Source organism: Chrysochloris asiatica, unplaced genomic scaffold, assembly GCF_000296735.1.
Source record: "Chrysochloris asiatica unplaced genomic scaffold, ChrAsi1.0 scaffold00113, whole genome shotgun sequence".
In the NCBI taxonomy this organism is placed as follows: domain Eukaryota; kingdom Metazoa; phylum Chordata; class Mammalia; order Afrosoricida; family Chrysochloridae; genus Chrysochloris; species Chrysochloris asiatica.
In genome coordinates, this window is record NW_006408631.1 from 985,584 (window position 1) to 998,427 (window position 12,844).

General features: G+C 38.3%; 1 protein-coding gene across 2 annotated transcripts in view; it reads left to right on the top strand.

Annotated features, from left to right (window-relative positions):
- VEPH1 (ventricular zone expressed PH domain-containing 1) overlaps window positions 1-12,844 on the top strand; it is a 373,634-nt gene that overhangs the window by 355,271 nt on the left and 5,519 nt on the right. For both annotated transcript variants that reach the window (XM_006867941.1, XM_006867940.1), the window contains one exon: window positions 7,850-7,986. In XM_006867941.1, coding sequence (XP_006868003.1) covers window positions 7,850-7,986 — 137 coding nt within the window. The remainder of the gene's footprint in view (window positions 1-7,849; window positions 7,987-12,844) is intronic.

A 12,844-nucleotide genomic window follows, 5' to 3' on the forward strand; every position in this document is an offset into this window, starting at 1 on the left:
GTCAAGAGACAGAGATTGACAGAATGGATAAGAAAACAAGATCCTTCCTTTTGCTGTTTGCAAGAGACACACCTTACACATGAAGACAAAAACAGATAAAAAGTTAAAGGATGGGGGAGGGAGGCAGTGAGAAAATGTACCAAGCTAATTGCAATAAAAAACGAGCAGAAGTGGCAGTACTAATCTCTGATAAAATAAACTTTAAGGCAAAAACCAGCATAAGAGATAAAGAAGGACATTATCTCATGATTAAAGGGTCAATTGCACAAGACAGCATAACCATAATAAATATCTATGCTTCCAGTGAAAGAGCTCCAAAATATATAAAGCAAATGCTAATAGATTTGAAGAAAGAAATCGACAAATCTATAATAATAGTGGGAGATTTTAATACACCGCTTTCAAAAAAGGACAGAACAACCAGGAAGAAACTTGACAAAGACACAGAGGAACTAAACAACACAATCTGCCAACTTGACCTCATAGATGTGTACAGAGCATTTAACCCAACAACAGCACAATACACATTCTTTTCCAATGCACACGGAACATTTTGCAGAACAGACCATGTGTTAGGCCACAAAACAAACCTCCATAAATGTATAAGCATCAAAATACTGCAAAGCATTGTCTCAGATCACAATGCTAAAAAATTAGAAATTAACACTAGGAAAACTAAGGAAATAAAGTCAAATATATAGAAACTGAATAACACCCTGCTTAAAAGTTACTGGGTAGCTGAACAAATAAAAGATGAATTTACAAAATTCATAGAATCAAATGAGAATGAAAACACAGCACACCAAAATCTTTGGGACACAGCAAAAGCAGCGTTGAGAGGACAAGTTGCAACACATGCACACATCCAAAAGAAGAAACAGCCAAAATTAATATATTAACACAACATCTCCAACAATTGAAACAGACCAATATAAACCGACAGTCATATGAAGAAAAGAAATAATAAAGATTAGAACAGAAATAAACGAAATAGAAACAGAAAAACTAGAGAAAGAATCAACAGGACAAGAAGCTGGTTCTTCAAAAGAATTAATAAAATTGACAAACCATTAACAAACCTAACAAAAGAAAAGAGGGAGAAGACACAAATAATACACATAAGAAACCACATGGGTGATGTCAAAACAGAACCTATGGAAATAAAAAGGACAATAACAAAATACTATGAAGAATTGTACTCTAACAAATTTGAAAATTTAGAGAAGATGGATACATTTTTACAAAATCATCATCTACAGGGTGAAGTAGAAAACTTGAATAGACCTATAACATTAGAAAAAATTAATCAGGTCATCAAAGAACTCCCAACCAAAAAAGTCCAGGTCCAAATGGCTTCACTGTGAGTTTTACCAAATATTCAGGGGAGAGCTGTCACCAATTCTACTCAAATTATTCCAGAATATAGAAAAGGATGGAAAACATGCTAATGTAGTTTATGAAGCAAGCATAACCCACATACCAAAACCAGGCTAGGATACCACTAAGAAAGAAAATTATAGACCAGTACCCCTCATGAACATTGATGTAAAAATTCTCAACAAAATCCTAGCCAACAGAATTCAACAACACATCAAAATAATAATAATACATCATGACCAAGTGGGATTCATATCAGGGATGCAAGGATGGTTCAATATTAGAAAAACAATCGATGTAATCCAACATATAAATTTTTAAAAAATGAAAAGAATGACATGATCAAATCGATGCTGCAGAAAAGGCATTTGATAAAAGGATTATGTGGCAAATTTCATTTTTTATTATGTTATATTAAAAAAACTTCAGGTTCCACTTTGCATGAAGCCCAAAGCCCTCTAGGTTTGCTCCCTCCTTGCATTTCATGCCTTGTTTCTCACTCTCCATTTTTTTTCCTAATCTGCCCTCAAGTCCCACCCATATTCTGGTCAAATAGAATGAGTTACAATTGCCAGAATGATTTCTATGTTCTTTCTCAACTCTGGACCTTTGCATATGTTGTTCTTTTTTCATTTTCTTTTCTGAAAGATGCCCTAGTGGCACTGTAGGGTAAGCACTCTACTACTAATCACAAGGTCAGAAGTTCAGACCCACTATCCACTCTGAGGGAGAAAGATGACTCTTGCTGCTCCCATAAAGATTTACAATCTCAGAAACCCTATACAGGGTCACTATGAGTTGGAATAGCTCTATGGCAGTGGATTTGGTTTCTACATTTCTTTTCCTGAATGTCTTTTCTCCCTTTACCTTCATACTGCTACATGTCCCTTAAGACTCAGCTCAAACAGCATCCACTTGTTCCTGCTTCCTGTGCCCCAGTTTAGAATAGGTGTCTCCCTAATGTACATGGCTCTATCCTGGTATTTACCCCAGCATACTACAATCTGTACTCCTGGTGTGGTGCTGTAGGAGAGCATTGAATTGTGAACCACAGGGTCAGTGGTTCAAACTCACCAGTTGCTCCTCAGAACCCTATACAAGATTGCTATGAGTCAGAATCGACACAAGGGCACTTAACAACAATAACAGCAACATACTATAATCTACTTTTCACTAGTTCTCTTACTGCATTTGTCTGTCATTTGGAGAACTAAGGCTATCTCATATGTTGTTATATTCCCAGCACTGAGTACACATCTGCTACATGGAAAGTACCCAATAAATGTGCTTGAATAATAGAATGAAGGAATAATGAAGGATATTAGTAAAAAGTGGAACTCAGTTTTCCATAACAAAAACTATGGTGGTGGTGGTTATGTGCTGTGGAGTCTGTTCCGACTCCTCGGCCCTTAAGGAAGGCAATGTTCTTTCTAAAGAAGTTTCAGAAAAACTTTCAAATAAAGCCCACTATGATCTCCTAATGACTACTTTCACCTTGCAGGTTGGCAGTTCGAGCTCACTGTCGGTGGGTTTGAACCAGCCCCAATTTTGGCATTAGTGTCAATTTCAATGAATACACTAAAAATTAGACTACTTTTGCTGTAGGATTATTTTAAAAGCAATTTTTAAAAGAAAATATAAATTTTCTCCAGCTGCCATCTCATTTTTTTTCTGCCATTATATCTTCTTATGAATATTGTGTATGTATCAATTTAATAAGTCTATTGCTCATTGCATGCCCTTGTAATCAAGTAATTCTCATATGATATTGCAGTCTCTTCAAGGTCAAAAGAGGAAACTAATTTTTTTCCTAAAAAAATTACCATATTCCATTTGAAAAATAACATGTGGAGAGAGACTATGAGGACAAGATCATGTGTCTAAAAATATCTTGTTTGCATGTAACACATAAATATTTTCTCACTTGCCAATTAACATATTATTTCATTCAAAGAACCACAATTTGGGTGGGACATTTTCTACCCACTGGGATCTGCTCCTTTCTTTAAATATTAACTGGCTGGTAAAGCTACAACATATGAACTGAATTTTCTAGTGCAATTGGGTCCCAAACTGCCATCATGCTTATCCACTTGAAACTGTTTCAGAAAGCTAATATGAATACGTACACATTGATTGTATTCTCTTTGTGACCCAAGGGTTAAGGAATATTTATGCTGATTTAAAATAAATTTTGAAGGTGCGAATCTTAACTTTCCTGATGTGGAGCTGTAAGATAAGATCTGGACTGCTAACCACAAGTTTGGAGACTCAAACCCACTAGCTGCTCCTTGGCAACTCTCTATAGGGTAGTTATGAATTGGAGCTGACTTGACTACACTTAACAAGAACAATAACAATTGTATTGTTATCAGGAAAGACCAGACCCTGGAGAAGCACATTATGCTTGGAGAAGTGGAGGGCCAATGAAAAACAGGAAGACCTCCAATGAGATGGGCTAACACAGTGGCAGCAGCAACAGACTCATGTGATAACAATGGTAAAGATAGTACAGGATTGGCCAGTGTTTCGTTCTGTTGTGCATAGAGTCACTATGAGTTGGAACTGATTTGACAGCATATAGCAACAACACAACAATCTTACTCAACATGAAGCTGATGAATAAAGTGAAATAATAACAGAAGAGAGACCTTAAGATTGAGAAACGTCATAACAGGAAGAGTAAACCAGAAAAGAATGTTCATCTCTCCATCCAGCAACCATGCATCCATCCCACACATATAATAGGGCATAGGTACACTCGAAGGCACTGTGTTTGGATCTGAGGCGGTTACAAAGTTTGGCAACAGGAATCTTAAATTTATTGTTTGTAAGGAGGTACAACTACAGCTCAATGTAGAAATCTGTAAGTGCCACTGGAGAAGCACAAGCTAAGTGTTACAGAGATTAAAGGAAAGAAACACGTAGCTGGATGGAGGTGACATGAGAGCTGGACCCTGGGTGAAAAAGAGACAAGGATTTTTCGAAGCAGAGTGGAGAAAAGAGCTGAGATAATAAGAGGGATGGTGTGGGGAAACAGGAAAACAAAATTACACAATCAATTAACTCAGGAGCAAATTTGCACAGCTGTTGCTTTGGGATAGAGTGATAGGCTGAGAAGATGTGCCAACTCAAGATTTTCTAGGTGCAAGATCCAGGAAAGTATCAAAGTAGTCATGAGGAGATCATATTGGGCTTTATTTGAAAGTTTTTCTGAAACTCCTTTAGAAAGAACATTGCCTTCCTTAAGGGCTGAGGAGGGTCCTAGAACTTAGGAGGGTCCTGCTGGTACAGTGTGAAGCCTCATAGACCTGAGATGGGAACAGCTTTTGTATCATGCAATTACTCAAGCTGAGTAATTGAAATGATTAATAAAGGGACTATTTACACAGATGTAGGCAAAGACTTGCGCATTGGTAGTTCAATTGTAGAATTCTTGTCTTCCATGCAGGAGACCCTGTTCTATTCCCTGTCCTGCTTGTCCACCACCCTTAACATCAGTGAAGCCTTGTGTGTTGCTACAATGCTGAACATGTTTCAGCATAGCTTCCCGACTAAAATAGACTAAGAAGAAAGCCCTGGGCATTTTCTTCCAAATATCAGCCAGAGAAAACCCTATGGCTCACAATGATCCAATTCATTGTGGGGGTGGTGCAGGATCAGGTAGTATTTTACTTTGTTGTGCATGGTTTTTCACTGAGTTGGGACTGGCTCAATGGAAGCTAACAACAACCATAAGGAACCATAAGGAGTTCCTGGGAATCCCTACAAAGAGTCAATTGATATGAGTCAGAACTGGCTCGACAGCATTTGACTGGACAATAACTCATTATGGGTTAATGTGCTGACTGCAAAGTCAGTTTGAATCACAGTGTCAACAGTTCAAGCTCACCGGTCACACTTCAAAAACCCTATACAGGGTCACGATGGGTCAAAAGCGACTCGACAGCACTTAACAACAACAACAACAACAACATCTAACAATAGTAGTCCTGGTGTGGCACTGTGGGTTAATGCGCTAGACTGCAAATGAAGTTCAAGGTAAAAATATAACATTGTTGTTGTTAAGTGTCATTGAACAGGTTCAGAGTCATAGCGACCCCTGTATAGGGTTTCCAAGAAAGAGTTGGTGGGTTTAACTGCAGACCCTGTGGTTTGCAGTCCAGTGCTTATCCTACAGCTCCACACCAGGAGTCCAATAGTATAATATTAGCCTAAAAAGAGAAAAAGATACATCAAAACACCAACAAAGTCTATTACAAAATAGAAACTTTGCATTTCAGATTTCTGAGCTATATTAGAAGTCATAAGTGATGACTCAATTCCCAGATTGGGGTTTCAGGTTTATTCTGTTTGGTTTGCACAGGACCCAAGGGGAAAGAATGCATATGACCATCAGATTTCATTAAATTTTATATATCTGACTTCTCTTGAAAACAAATCAAAATCCATTGCAATAGTCATTTCTATTGCAGGCACATTTGTCCTTCAGTCAAGAAAGGACCATTCCCCTTACATAGTCCCACTACCCAGTCTTGTCTCCCTTTAAAGGCCAAAGATGAGCTGCCATTTGTTGAGCTGCTGTTTTTCAGAGAGTAGAGAACTCAGTACCTAAGTCTCTGCTGGCAGAAAGGCCTGGTGACCTACTTCCAAAATTCAGCCAATGAAATCCCTATGGAGCAAAACAGTCCTATTCACAGCCTATTATGGGATGGCACACGATTAGGCACTGTCTCGTTCCATTGTGCATGGGATCACCATGAGTAGGGGCCCACTGGATGGCAGACAGGAGTAACAACTACAAATTTCTATCAAAAGTAAGAGATGAAAGGTGTGTTTGAAAAATAAAGGAGAGAATTAATTTCTTTGTGGAAGAGAAGATTATTTCTACAGATTTAATATGCAAAGTGTGTTGGTATTATTTTTTTTAATGTATTGCTGGTTTAACCTTTTCATTGTATGGCCCTCTAGAGGCATTTACATCCTCCCCGGGTGGGCATTCCCTAACCTTGGAGAACATCTGATTGCATTAAATAATAATCAAGTCAAACTAGCTTCGACAGAACTCTGTTTATTTAAAGTATGCATTACATTATTCTTACACTCTAACTCCTCTGTTAAGGTCAATAAATCCTGCTGTCTCAGGCAGTTGTTTGACCCACATTGGAAGAGACAGATGGTAGGGTAGGAAGATTAGATTGTGTTGGCATGGTGGAACAGGTTCCATCCAGATTTTTAAATGATGGAATGGGTTTCATTTCTTTTAAAGTGCTATGAAAATTGAACATAAATGGAGAGGAGTATATTCTGTCATACTACAAATTGAGCTTTCTAGTACCCCCTTTCCCCCATAAATTAGATTTTCAGTGTGAATCTGAAAGAAGGGTGAGTCTTATGTAGCTGGTGAAAGGAATGAAGTTTCTCAGTCCAAACTGCTAGCATTTTAAAGGATCTTCAAACTCTATAATTATGTGTAATCATACACACTCTACTTCAATTTAAAATGAATCCATTCATTCAACGAGTATTCATATGTAGACTGTACTGTTTCCAAACACTGTGCTAGATGATTAGTGACAAAACAGTAAACAAAACCAAGACTTTGCCCTGATCAAGTTTCTAATCAAATGAAAAATAGGGACACATACCAATCACTGTCTATAAGGGGTGATGGCTGCTCTAAAAGAAATATACAGTCTGTAATGACAGCATGTAGCTGTCTGGAGGAGCCTCTCTGGTCTGGAAGTTGGGGAAGGTGTGCTGAAAGAAGCAAAGTTTGAGTTGAGATATGGAAGATGATCAGCTGTTGACCAAGTGGCCATGGGAATGTGGAAAGAGTGTGTGTTTTAGAGAGTGAAAATATCATGTACAGAAGAGTTGGGTGAGTTCACCTTAGCAGCTTCATGTTAAAGGTTTTACAGAAGCACATTATGTAGAATGCTACATAGATTTTTGCTGCCAAATAGCTCAATATATTTGGCATGTGATATTTTTAGAGCTATATGTGTGAGCATTTTATGTGTCATAACACATGGAAATTTCTTTTTTATTTACTCAGTTGCTGGCAACATCAATAGTAGGAATTGAAGCTTATGGCATATTAGATGTTTTGTGCCCCAAATTTCAAACTCTATACTAAATCAGTTTGGTCATTCCGATCTCAGGAACAAAGTGCCAAAAAACAAAGGCAATGATAAGCACAGAACCCTGGGTATCAAGATGAACCTTAATCACTGCTAACCAGATGCTCAGTTTGTGAACTGTATTCCTTTTGAAAATCTTAAGGTGAACAGTCAACACTTTCACATCATCACATCTGCATTGTACATTCTTTCAGAGACCAAAGGGAAAAGGATAGCCAAATATGTCATTTGTTAGCCTACTTTCCAAATGTGTTTCCTCAGTTCTGGTTCACTGATTTTTGATCATTTGCCTAATAAATGACTTGAACATTCTGTGTTACCTTTAACAGTTGTAAATCAAGATGGCCAGCCTCTCATAGAAGGAAAACTTAAAGAGAAACAAGTCAGATGGAAATTCATCAAAAGGTGGAAAACCCGCTATTTTACCCTAGCTGGAAATCAACTTCTGTTTCAAAAAGGAAAATCTGTAAGTGCCTCTATCATTTTTCACTCTTGCATTTTTAAGGAGTCCTGGTGTAGCACCAAAGGATTAGCACTCAACCTCAAGGTTGGTTTGAACTTCAAGGTCAGTGGTTCAAACTCATCAGCTGCTCCTCGGAAATGCTATAAAGGTCATGATGAGTCAGACCGATTCAACAGTTCTAAAAACAACATAATTCTCCATCCACCAGCTAGGCATTTATCTCTGAGTTTAAACTCCAATCATTTTTTCCCACTCCATTTTACAACTTTATAGTATTATTTTATTACATATATGAAGGAGGCTTTAAAAAGTCATAGAAAAACTCCATTATCTTTTCATTCTATTTTCCCACAAACTTTTTGAAGTCCACTCATATCCCTTTGTCCATTTTTGTGTTAGTTGATTCACTGTTCTTCTTCTGTTTATTATGGAAGCTTTCTTTTTTCCTTCTTCTTACATTCTAGAAGGAAAATTGCAGAGCACTTACCCAGTGATCTGACTTGAGCGTTTTGTTTCCTTATGAATCACCTATGTACATCTATAGTTTGTGAAGGTGGCCCTGCTGTTTTATATAACTACACATTATATTTGAATGTGGGTATGTGGTGACTTTATATGATAAGCACTGGACTACAAACTGCTGCCCCTTGGGGAAAAATGAGGCTTTCAGCTCTTGCAAAGATTTACAGCCTCAGACACCCTACACAGGTTTGCTATGAGTCTGAAACAACTCAAAGGCACTTATAAACAACAACATACTTGGAGGTGGGGGTAAGAGGAAGAAGCATAGTAGGCAGGGAAAAGGGAACTAAAGCTAACTTATTTTAAGTAGTTTTTGTTGTCAACAAAGTCCAATTCTGGTTAGAGAATTACGTTATATTCATAAACATTAGAAAATACGTATTTACTATGAAATGATTTTCATTCTGAATGAGAATGCTCAGTAAATATTTATATTCTGAATCTTCAGTGGAAAGTCTCTGAAATAGCATTCTATTCCAGCCAACACAAGGCTATCTCTTTCCTTCTTTTGAAATCTAGATTCTATTCATCACTAAATTCTATTCATTTAGGATCAGATAGAATGAAATCTTAACTTGTCCTTTTTTCCCCCACATTTTCTGTATTTTTTTTTTCTTTAAGTTTTTATTGTGGATTGAGTGAAAGTTTACAGGGCACATCATCAGTTTTACATTCAACAATTCATATAACTTGTTTCATCACAATGATTACAATCCCTTCCATGTACCATCAGTTAGTATTTATCTCTATTCACTTTAGCTCTTTAAAAAAATAACAACACTCACGTATATAAAATAATTTAGACCACCAAAGGGCACATTCTGCAAGTCTGCCTCATGACCACTATCTCTTAGTCCCTCTCTTACCATGACTCTAGAGTCCTCAACTGCTGCCCCTCTCCATGTCTTGATCTTTGCTTCCATCTCTGTTATCGCTGCTTCTCTGGATAGGGTCCCACATTCCGCTTGTGCTCTTTGCCCTTGATGGTCCTAGGGTCCTCTGTTTCTGGACTGTAAGACTAACTGCTCCTCCATTTTTGTTACAAAACTTCTAACTTTACAATTGTGACAGTCGCAATTAGTCATGATAATAATTGCTCACTATTGAATCCTAAGAATCTTATCCCCACCTCTTTTCACCAGACCCATCTAGACAAGATGAAAACTATTCAGTGGGGACTCTTTCTTCCCTCACACTTAAACTAAACTCCCTCTTGAAACCTTGTAAGCCAGTCACTTAGTGCCTTTATCACCCCCTCATTTTAGGTAGCCAATGTCTAAGTTGTCCATCCCTATCTATCCTGTGTACAGAGGGGATAGCATTGATACTTAATGTGAAGACTCCTTCCCTCTCTGTTGGTATTTAGAGTTACTACCTCCATGAGTATTGGTCAGGTTCATCAAATTGTAGCAATTTACTCTTGTTTCCTTTATCAAATTTCTTCTTTTTTTTATCTTCCTCTAGTCAAGTTCTGATTAATAAGCCATTGAGGCAGGTCAAATAGGTACTATCTTCAAGTTTGGGTGTTCTTGTCCATCTCCCCTCACTTCACATCAGCTGGATGCTTCACTCTCAGCTCTAGCCCTCTGTGGCTATGTCCTTGTCCATGGTTTCAGATGTCCCCAATCTCATCACACTTTGAAGCAACAGCCCTTCCTCTTCTCTCTTTTATCTCCAGGTCAACAGGAGTCAATGGACCATGGTTGAACTCAGCCCATTTCATCATTGCTGCCTTTTCCCATCTTCAACTCAACAGTAGACCAGTGTGGTTGCCAGCAAGCTTACATCCCTGCTCATGTGTTCCTTCTGAGTTTCAGTTTTAGAGGGGGGTTTTTCTTGAAGGAACTTGATTCCTTGCCTTGATGACTACCCAGTTTACAGCTTGCTTATTCTTGTAGTGCCAGTCATACTGACATTTTTGGGGTTTTGCTGATGATATTTCTTAGAAGATGTACCTTCTGTTGCTCTAGCTGTTCCAGGCTGGTCTGCTTGTCCTTGCTAGTGGGAATGTCCCACCTCAGAAGGTTCTGGATGGTACTCAGTATTCCACCTAAGGTCCTATACTCTGCAAAGGCTTTGCAAGAGGCATATTTCACTGGGCAAGTTCTAGAACCCCTTTTAGGTATTCCAATCAGTTATAGGCTGAAGACTGGCTTACAAGTTTTCTGTAATCATGTTTCCCAATATTCCTTTCTATCCCATTCAAGTTTCTGTTTTACAATAGTAGGCAAGGAAAACCAATATTCATAAGACAGTCAAGCATCTTTGTATTATTTCTCCTCTTCAAACTATGCGTAGATCCCTCTATCACAGAGCACTGTTGTTCCAAGGTTGAGCATGCATCACTATTTACCTCTGTCCCATTTAGGCCATGCAAACCTGTCTCAGAGTTCCCCTGTCTACCTTGTTTTTCCACCTCTTCCCCTTCTTGTATTGCCCTCCCCAACACCTGAACTGTGATGTGTCTGCCCTTACACTGTGCTCTGCTGTCGCCCCCTCCACCACCCCTAAGCCCCCCAACCCCAACCTCACCATTATGCTTACCTTATATTCCATTAACTTTTCACTCCATTTGAGACAGTCTATTTTATCCTATAATCTACATGACCTTCTAACCACCTGTATCTCTGTTCCTCTATGTTTACCTTCTTTTACATTGTAATTGTTTTGATCATAGACTGACCTCCCAGATCCTGTGAATTTGTTCTTATAGTTTTATTCTGTTCCTGACTATTCCATTTGTCGATTGAGTTCCAGTTGATGCTGCAATGTACATCAATCTCTGGTTGATTTCTGTTCTTGTTGGTTCTCAGTCCACAGAACTCTGTTTAGGATGTTTTTCATTGCAGGGTTGGCTTTGGCAAAATTCCTTAGCTTCTGTTTATTCTGGAATGTTTTGATTACACTGTCATATTTGATTGACAGCTTTGCTGGGTATAGGATTCTTGGTCAGCAGTTGTTTTCTTTCAGGGTTTTAAATATGTCTCCCCATTGCCTTCTTGCCTACATGGTTTCTGTTGAGAGATTTGAGCTTAATCTGATTTGCTTACCTTTGTATGTAACACTTCTCTTTTGCCTAGCTGCTTTCAGGATTCTGTCCTTATCTTTAATTTTGGAGAGCTTGATTATGATATGTCTTGGTGATTTTCTTTTATGGTCTATCCTTCCTGGGGTTCATTGAGTTTCTTGGATGCATATCAATTCGCTTTTCATGATGTTACGGAAATTTTCTTCCAGAAACTCTTCATCTCCTCTGTGGACTTGTGTGATTCTTCCTGTTCCGGAATGCCAATAATTCTTACATTATTACTCTTCATGCTGTCCAATATGAATCTTAGGCCTTCTTCAGGTTTGTTTTATACTTTTTTCTGCTTGTTCTTCTATCTTAGTAGTATTGAGAGATTTGTCTTCCAGATCACTAGTTCTGGCTTTCATCTCTTCAGTTCTACTCCTTTGCCCTTTCAGTGTGTTGTTTATTTCTGATATTCTATTATTAATCGTTTGGACCTCTTTCTGTAGGTTTTGAATTGTTTCCAATGCTTTATCTATCTTATTTGATTCTTCCTGTAGCACTTTCCTGACTTCTTCCTTATTTTTCTCAATCCCATTATAAAGTGTTTTGATACATTTTATAATCATTTTTCTGAACTCCTTCCCAGGCATTTCCAAAGCCTTCCCTCCTTCTAGTATGGAGTGTAGGTCTACTTCCAGCTCATTTATCTCAGTCACTTTGTCTCATTTCTGGACATGTGTTGATATGGTCATCTGTTTCTGTTTTGGGGGCATATTCAATAGTTAGCTGTGGCCTTAATACTTAGATGGGTGTGTGTTTTGGTACTTTTTATGCTTTTTGATTGCCTTCAGGTGGATGTGACCAGGAGATGAGTTTCCCTTATTATTCTTCTTCCTTAGAAATTTCAAGATGCCACTGTTGGTCATTATGACATAACTCATGATTTAATTTTCGGCCTGTTTCCTTTTTAGTCTGCCTATCCTATTCCACAACCCCCATTCAGGCCTATTTTCCTAGTGATAAACAGTTCAGGGCCAGCTGTGGCCTTTTTGCACTGCCATTTGGTTTTAAGTGGAAACTGTCACTTTAAATTTTGAGCAGATCTGTGTGTGTGCATTTTAGAATACTCAAGGAGTGTGGGTGGGGTGTCCACTTGCTCAGGCACCTCCTCTCATCACCAGAATGGAAGTGTGCAGACAGTAAGAGACCCATGAACAGATACCAAAAAAAAAGAGAATGTCCACACCTTTATCGCCACAGTTCTGTCAGACATCTGTGGCTGCTCTGACCCTTCCCCCATTTGGTCTCACCCAAAATGGCCACTCA